We start from the raw sequence: 9,313 nt of genomic DNA on the forward strand, positions 1-9,313 counted from the left end.
CTCTCCCTCTCCCTCTCCCTCTGTAATTTCTTCAATTTGTAACTTTAAAAAAGAAGCAGTTGAAGCCTTTTCTTTTTTAAATTTTCAGTTGCAAGTCTAACATTCTTCTATCTAAAGTAAAAATCAGGAAATCAGTTTTGTTGTTTTTCATAACTACTAGCTATTCGAAGAATCATTTTAAAGATACTGAAGAGGATTCTCAGGTCAGCAGAAGCTGCCACAGGGAAAACAAATTCAAGTCACAATACAGCAGTCTAATTCAAGTACAAGAAAAATTGTCTACTCCTCTGAAGTTACAGAGTTCAGTTACAGATTGTGCTAAAACAAAAATATAGTCTTTTAATTCACCTTATCAAGGAATAAAGAGACAATCAATACAACTACCATAGCAAAGGATCCCAAGAAAATAATTTAAAATATGAAAATACTTGATTACACGAAGAAAGTCTAAAAGAAAATTCATTGGGGACTGTTCTTTCTTTCTTTCTTTCTTTCTTTCTTTCTTTCTTTCTTTCTTTCTTTCTTTCTTTTAATGTATTTGGTACAGGGTCTGCAGATCTACAGGGTCTCACTATGTAAATCAGACTCATAGAGATCCTCCTGTCTTCAGCCTCCCAAGCACTGGGATTACAGGAGCGCCCAGGGGGCAGGACCCACACAGCACGCCAGAATTGAACCAGACCTCTGCACCCTGCCTAAGCAGGCGCTTCAGTCCACTGAGCTGTCTGGGCAACCTAGGGACTGTTCTTTAGAAGTTTCATACAAATATGAGTATGCAAGAAAATTCTGTCAGCCAATGTTTTATGGTCACTTTTCAACTGATGGTGAAATTATCAGTGTATAAGGAAAAGATGCTAGTTTTGTTAAATTTAAACAAGTAAGCATGGAAACTTCTAACATGAATTTGAGAGGTATTAAATATAATGCTTAAGCACTCTAGCTCTGAAAACACAGGAAATTTGAGTTCTAACCCCTCCTGTGTAACATGAGCAAATTAATAAAAGTTTTTTTTAATCCATAAAGTGTTTCTTAAATTTTTTTATTATGATTACTTCATTTTATTTTATTTTTACTGCTGAAGATTGAACCCAGAGCCTTCCACATGCTAAGACTGCATTATACCACTGAGCTACACCTCTAGCCTTAAAATTAATTTTTTTAACCTAAATAAGATAATATACTATAGTAGGTAAGTTCTAATAACAGAGCAAGGCTTAAATAGTTAAATATTCAGACAAATTTCTGATGACTTATGAATACCAATTAACTTTATGTTACTGTTTTATCAAAGACACAGAAAGTGCAGTTGAGGAAGAAAGGAAATTGTCTTCACCTGGAAAGACATGCCTTAGTAACAGCACCATGGAGATTTTCATTAGGATACTGTGACAGCCGACGAGAAATCCGTAATAGCTGTCGAGTAGAAAGTGAGGCTGCCAGGGATTGTGCCTATCAAAAGACAAAAAGAATCTATTAAGAGTCTCGTTTCAACTTTCTATATTCTGCTACCATGGCAGAATTCATTATTCCTGAAGGACAAGGCCAAGCTTAAAATAAATATGTGCTACTAAGTATAAATAAAAATAAAACATTTTATGGTTAAATTATCCTTGAAGATGATTTTCTAAAAAACACTTATCAAGAGTATTTATCAACTGAACTCAACTGAAGTATTTTAATTGTACTATGTGCCATATATACATGTTGAGGCCGGAGAGGTTGGATAGGGAAAGATGTTACATGACACATGTCACATCTGTCTTAACAAATAATTCTTACGTATGACTGACTGTTCTTTTTTCTCCCCCTGCTTCTACAAAACCAAGTTGTTAAGACATTCTTAACAAGAATTGTAAGCAAATCTGTGGTTTCTGAAATAGAGAAAGGAGTTGAGGACAATTTAAGCCGTTAATTGAGACATCAACCAGTTTGTCACTTGAGTGGCAGCTTGTGTTTGGAATCCTTTCCCTGCACTGTCAGAAAAATTTCATTTTGTGTATTATACTTCCCCAAATCCCACTAAAAGACATGCTAATATAGCACTCATAACATGGTACATTCTTGATAAACATTTGCTGACTTGAAATTGAAAGTCTGTCAGGCAGGATAATGTAATGGTAGTGTTGATAGGCTTTAAAGTTGGACAAGTCTGGTTTTTACTTACTAATTCAGTTGTCTTGAGAGATTTCTTAACCTCTCCAAGCCTTATTTTCCTCATCTTTGAAATGGCAATAATGCCCTCACCTTTAAGGTGAAGATTAAATAAGAAACTGATTTGTATGTACTTAGCACAAGTCAGAAAAATATACATGGCTTAACATATGATGGAGATTATTAAAGTAATTTCTTCACAGAAAAAAAAAATCAGACCCAGCAAAGTGATGAGATATTAGCATAATTTTAATGAATCAGATTGTTATTGGTCTAATTCTAAACTCAAGTCAACAGCATTAGGAAATGGTAGTTTTTACTAAAAGACAGTGGAAAGCACTTTTGAAGTGACTGGACCGTTAGGGGGATACTGTTGTTCAGGCCAGGGTAAAATGTCACAGAGGGTAATAGAGGCAGCAAAGTGATCCTCAGCAATTATGGGGCTGGAGAAGGAAACTATTGACATTAACAAAGGACTTGGAGTGGATGGGAAGATCAAAGATACATTGTACATTTGCTTATTTCAAAGTTTCACTTAAGGTCATCTCTGTACATTGTAAAGATGAAAAATGAATCGTGTTTTCCTTCTCCAGCTCCATGAGATGTTGGTCTGCTATTAATATTATTAAACTTCAGCTTCCTCATGAGTTAAACAATCCTTTGGGGAATGGCTGGGGAACATATCTATAGCACATTCTTCTCTTCTGTTAAAAACATTTTCAGTTTCAGAGAATTCTCTTATAAGCAAGTATCTGGTTCATGCTTATTTGCAATAAGTTAGTATTCTAGACATAGAGACAATATTTAAATGTAAGAAACCATGAATTACAACTTAAAATAGCATATAATTTAATGTTAAAATAAATGCAACGGTTGACAACTGCTACAGTGGCTTAAAATGTTCAAGTGGGCAGGAAAGATGCTATGAACAAAGGCATGAAAGCAAAGAGAACACAAGTGCATGTAGAATGTGAGGCAATCAACCCAACATTACCAGATGGCCTTGATGGAAGGTTTGCTCTGAAATAACAAAGACCTGTGTGACTTTTGGCATTTGACTTCCTTAAGGCAATAAAATTTGACTATGTGCAAAGTAGTCACATGATTTTAAAATTATATTATTATTGGCCTAATTTCAAACTTAAATCGGCAGCAGTTTCAAATCTTTTTCAGTTTTAAATTTTATTACTTTGTGTAAGAGTTCATTGTTCAGCCAACTTAGATGAGAGCCCTCCCCACTTATCTCTCTCTTCCCAAGTGTTGAGGTAAATACAATTTGGTTTGATTTAAGGAAGGTGAGCAGAGAGTAGGATTTTTACCCTTTTCAGTACCACGAACATGCTTTGTAATAAAACATGGTAGAACAAACCTATCTAGATAATGTGAATATGCTAAACTTTCTAATTGCAGAGTATTTACTATCCTGAAATAACCTGTTCATGCAGTTAAGCTTCAGCTATTGCCGCTTTAAGCCACTGTAAATTACTGCTTCCCTCCTTCTCCCTCCTATTTTTTAATTGGTGACGGGAGGTGCCTGTGAAGAGTAAAATTAGATATGTTGGGTTGATATTTTCATGTGAACAAGTACGTGCTTTAGAGGCAACAATAATGAGAGCCTTTTGAAATGTGTGTTAATACATTTAATAAAAATAACTAGTTCTAAAAAATAAATAAATTTTATTACTTTTTAAAAATAAATGTTTTCCCAATTCTTTCCTCCATCTGACATTAGTACAAGTTTTAAATATCATGAAACTAATTTGGTTATAAAGGGAGAAACAGTATCAAAATGAAATGAGGCAAAGACCCAAAGGATACACACAAAACCCTAAATAAACCCTCCAGTTTGGTCTCGAGGGTTTACACTTCATAAGAACTGTCAGTTCAACCCCCATGCAGTGTGACTCCTTATAAACTGTTGGATGCGCTCCAATGATCAAGGAGACTGCCAACACCTTCTGTTAACACAGTGTGACACTAGATAACTTTTTAAATAGAGTAGATGGTACACAGGTCCAAAGATGGCCCTGCTTAAACCTTCATGAAGACTTGAGCCAAGCACTGGCTGTTTATAAAAAAAAATTCTGTTGCTACAAAAGTATAAATTAATGCTACTGGTATTAAATATTAAACACATAAAACTCATAAGGATTAAGTCATCTCTCTCTTTGAGTTCAAGAAACTCAAGTCATCTTTTTAAAAATTTACAAAATAGCAAACACACACACACAAAATACATTGTTTAGGCCAAAGTTTCCTACAGGTATAAATGAACAACAGTATTTTAAGGAGTGGAGCCATCATGGTAGTGCACGCCTGTAAATCCTGGCACTCTGGAGGCTGAGGTAGGAAGTCAGTGAGTTTGAGACCAAACTGAAGTACACAGTAAGACTTTGTCTCAAAAAGATAAAGTAACTGAAAAAAAGAGTTAACTGAGACAGGAAACACAGGGCCTCTTCATTTATCTGCCTATAAAAAGATAAAGTCCTACAGTAAGATTATAGTAGTAAGAGTGGAGAGAAATAATGCAATAAATGTCTCAAAGGATTTGCTAACTGACTACATAAGAAGGAAGAAAGGATAAAGTAGTACCAGTGTGACTGAATGTTTCAGAGGTTAGAGATGACTCAGAAGTCCCCATTCTTCATATCTAGGACCTTGAAAAATTCTTATTTTAAAGATGAAAAATATTTTAAAGTTACTCCAAGCAGAACAGTCCTACAACAGGAATATAATTAAACCCCAAGGTAACTTTCCAAAGCACAACACTGTAATCTCATTCTAAGCATGACACTCAACTCGGGCTTCATATTCACCCCAGTGATCAGTGCAGATTTCTTATAATTCTGAACAGCAGTTCTTTCCATTGTTAACACCAAAATGTTTTGCAATAATATGCAATATGCAAGGTTAAGAAATAAAGGACCTAAACTTTATATAGAGCCAATTGTACAATGAATAAAGGATTTGGTAATTTTTCTCATAGTATCAATTAAAAACTGAGTTTAATTTTAAAATTTCTAATGTATTGAACATTCATAGTATCAGGTTTCTAATTAGAGTTTTATCTTGCAGGGCAGAAGGTGGTGACATGAAACTCATTCCCCCAGTTACTATGGTTATATACCTTTAACATACCTCAAAGATTTTTTTTGATATTACCATAACTATTAGAACTTCAGCATAAACATAAAAGAGCTCATCAGAAATTATAAAAAATTTTTAGTCCCTTTTTTTTCTTTTTTTCAGAACCAGGGTTTGAACTCAGGCCCTTGTGCTTGCCAGGAAAGCGCTTATTCCACTGAGCCATTTCCCCGGCCCCTTGGTACTCTTAAAGAATTATTTCTTTTATAAAAATCTAATTTTCTCAGGAGGGAAAACTAGGGTTGAGCTGATACTAAATTAGTACTTTATCCATTCATTTAGCAAAAATGTATCTATTATGTGCCAGAGAAATAGGAATAAAAGAATGATGAAGACAGAGACATGGAGTTCAAATACTAACTAGGGACATAAGCTAACACACTTCAGTAGGTGAGTATCAGAAGTATATAAGTATCACAAAAGCAGAGTAGACGTAAAGATTACTTCGGCCTAAAGAAGCTGAAACATTCAGCTAACCACCCTAAAAGAACAGGAAATCTGAGAGACAAGTAGATGGAGACAAAGCATGCATTAGGTATTACCCAAAGCAGAAACATTAGGGTAGATAATAAACAGAAGAAAGCTAAGTGCAGGTGAAGCTGAGGGTAGGTCAAGAGGGGTTGCAGGAAATGAGGCTGGAAAGGCAGCTTAGAGTCAGAAAGAGGTTGGCAGGTAGTTAGCAGGCTGTTCAATGTACAAAGACAGGACTCCATTAAGAGTTTTAAAGAAGGGGAGGAAGCTAGGATATAGATTGCAAAGGATCACTCCAAGGACAATATGGAAAACTCAGTCATTTATTTAACAGCTATCTGTTGAATACCTACCATGTTTCCATCCAAGTTCCAGATTCTGAGAATTCCTTAAACAAGCAAACACACTACCATCATAGATCTAAACCTCATGTGAAGGTAAGTAGACAACAAAAACAATGAGACATGACCAGTATTCCACAAGTCATAAGCCCTAAGAAGAAGGTCAAGGCTGTCCAAAAGATAAGAATAAAACCAGTAGGAAATCTGACTATCAGATGGAATACCCAGGAAAGCCCTGCCAAAAGAAGGTGTCACCTGAGCAAATCAAAAAGGACAAGGGAAAAAAAGATAGTAATCCAGGGATATGACCTATGATAACAACCTCCATGGGGGCAATGGCCTTGAGGCAGACACTAGTTTGTTCAGCAAAGAGTAAAATAACTGAAAAGAATGAGAAAGAGGGAAAGAATTTACAGATGAGGTCTGAGGTAATTAAAGAAGACCTGTACCAGATAAAAGTAGTCCAGGCCTCCTCGACTCCTTCCATGCCACAGACATCTACATCATAATTTCTAGAATCTGTGAATGTCACTTTCTATGGCAGAGTTATCTTTAAAAATGAGATTAAGTAAACAACTTTAAGGTAAGACTATTATCCCTGGTTTGGGTAAATCCTATGTATCATAGCATGTGAGAGGCAGAGGGGGATTTGATATAGATACAAAGACAGGGTGATGGAAAGATGGAGGTAGTACTAGCCTGATGAGGCCAAAAGTCAAGAAATGCTGGCATCCACCAAAAACCAAAAGAAGTAAGGAAGGAATCTCTCCCTGGAACCTTCCAGGATGTGCAACTCTGCTGACATTTTGTTTTTCTCACAGTGATAATGATCTGAAACATTTTTTGTGTAAACACAAATGCTATTCTCTTAAGTATGGTAATGTTAGTACAGCCACAGGAAACTAACAGAGGGCTATGGGATATATGAATTACCAGTGAAGATGGCAATGAAGATGAAGTAATATCACAGAAGAAGACTGGAAATCAGATAGGAATATAATTATTGACAACAGGTAAGAGAACAGGTGCCACATCAGTATGCTAAATTCACTCACAATAAGATTTGCTTTTAGATTAAGTGAAGACAAGAGAAAATCAAGGAATCAACAATGATGGCAAGATTTTAATTCAGGTTACTTAATAGATAATTAACAAAGTCAGGAAATTAAATCAGAAATACAAAGAAGACATAAAAGAGAAAGGTAGTTTAGTTAGATATGATGTGTCAAATTTAAAGTATACAGTTGAAGAGAGAAACTGGCATTTATTAATCAGCTACCAAGGAGAAGATTCTTTACATACACTTTTCAGTTTAATCATTACAACTTTCTTAAGAGAAACATGGCAGTGCTCCCATCTTACAGGTTAGAGTACTCATGGAATTAGTCACAGTCCTCTAACTTTCCAACATGCCATTGTGGGATGGAAATGCAAACACTCAGAAAAGACAAATTAGATGTGGAAAGTTAAGACGCAGTATTACGGCATTAACTCCGAGATGGGACATTAAACTGTGAAAACAGATGACACTGCCTAGTGAAGGAGATGCAGGGAATGGAGCAGAACCAGGTGCCAGGAGAATTCCCCCAAGTGAACAGCTATTTTCTATGGCATTAGCCATGAGGAGCTGGAAGATATGTTAAAATCACTGAAATGAGATTTAAAATCTACATAGAACAAAGTGTAGCAAAAAGATAACAATCCCAGCTTTAAAAACATAGATTTGCAAAAGCAGTAATATGTCAACACCAGAAAAATCCTAGGCGAAAAGCCCAGGCTTACCGTTGGATCCTGGGTTTCTCTGAGTTTGTGAGTAAATGATAACAATTTCTGCAAAGCTTCCTGAGGTGTATTTGGGACCTATTTTGTGAGAGAATAGAGGAAAAACAAAAGAATAAATTTAAGATATCTTATCAATCAATCAATCAGAAACTGTTACTTAGTAAATAATATTAGAATTACATTTTTAGAAAAATGTATTACTGATTACAGGTTATATATTTCACTCACAAAATTTCTTATTCAACTTCTCGGGAAACACTTTACCTTCCAGAATAAAACTGAAAGAAGCCTCTAACTCAATAAATCTACTATATATAGTAATATAATTATGTTAATTTCATAATTAATTTTTTAATTTCTTATTTTGTTAGGTTCAGTGGGATTTTTTTTAAAGCTCTGATTTAGAGCATTTTGTTAATGAAGCCAAATGCCTTTTTTCAGTAATGACTAACATACATATATGCCTACTAAGTGATATAAAGTACTCCTGCATAAAGAGCGGATACTCACAATGTCCTCTTTTCTCAAGGACTTTTAAAGCATGTACTTAAGGACCATGATCGACTTACCAATAAACTCTGAACAGCAGTTTCCAAAATAGCACAAGTTGATTGCTTTTAATTATAGTAAGCCTTAATATAATTACATGTTTGATTTAATTAAACCACAAGCACCTTTATTTAAGCAATACAAATTTAAAATTTTAATTTAAAAAGATCAGAAAAAGATGTTAAAACAAGGACTGGCACAATGTGATCATTTCAAAGATATACTGCTCTGGGTATCTTTGGTCATTTAAGTAAGTGAATTTTTTTTTTTTTTTTTTGGTAGTTTCAGGAAGGGTCATAGAGACAAGAAAAAAAAAGTCACGGGACTGTCCTGCTACAATGCTGTATATGGCTAGATTTCTAAATTTCTGTGTAAAAATATGTAATTGTTTATTCATATTTTTAAATTTTTTTTATTTTTTAATTTTATTCTTCATATTCTGTAGGGACTTAAAGTTTAATATATCAATGCTTGATGGAAAATACCTGTTCCATGTTATGCCTAAGATGTTTGATACTCACAACAGTCAGGTTAAAACCAATTGCATATTGTGTAGGGTAATAATAAGCTTCTCTTCTGGAGGGTTAACAGCCTACGTTTGCAGACTAAAAATTAGAGAAAAAGAAGGGCTACAAGGTCAGCCAACATTTTGGCCCTAGCCTTTCAAGGTCAGTGAAGACACAGGACATAGGAGAACCTATACTTTAACATCATGTAACTCAGTTGTGTCCTGAATTTTCTGACAAGGAGATTATGGGACCAAAGAGGAAAGTGACTGATGATGTAGAGTGTGCCTAAGGAGAGTCACATGGAGAGAAAACATTCTCTCAGGCTTTCACAGAGAGCAAATTGGTCAAGCAATGGCTGTGACTCAT

General features: G+C 35.0%; 1 protein-coding gene across 1 annotated transcript in view; it reads right to left on the reverse strand.

Moving 5' to 3' along the window:
* Positions 1-9,313, reverse strand: part of Vwa8 (von Willebrand factor A domain containing 8) — a 441,297-nt gene that overhangs the window by 306,706 nt on the left and 125,278 nt on the right. The window contains exons 16-17 of the mRNA XM_023700137.1: positions 7,890-7,967; positions 1,334-1,449 (exon numbers count right to left, since the gene is read on the reverse strand). Of these exons, the coding sequence (XP_023555905.1) occupies positions 1,334-1,449; positions 7,890-7,967 (194 nt within the window). The remainder of the gene's footprint in view (positions 1-1,333; positions 1,450-7,889; positions 7,968-9,313) is intronic.

Source organism: Octodon degus, unplaced genomic scaffold (assembly GCF_000260255.1).
Source record: "Octodon degus isolate 3935 unplaced genomic scaffold, OctDeg1.0 scaffold00122, whole genome shotgun sequence".
In the NCBI taxonomy this organism is placed as follows: Eukaryota; Metazoa; Chordata; class Mammalia; order Rodentia; family Octodontidae; genus Octodon; species Octodon degus.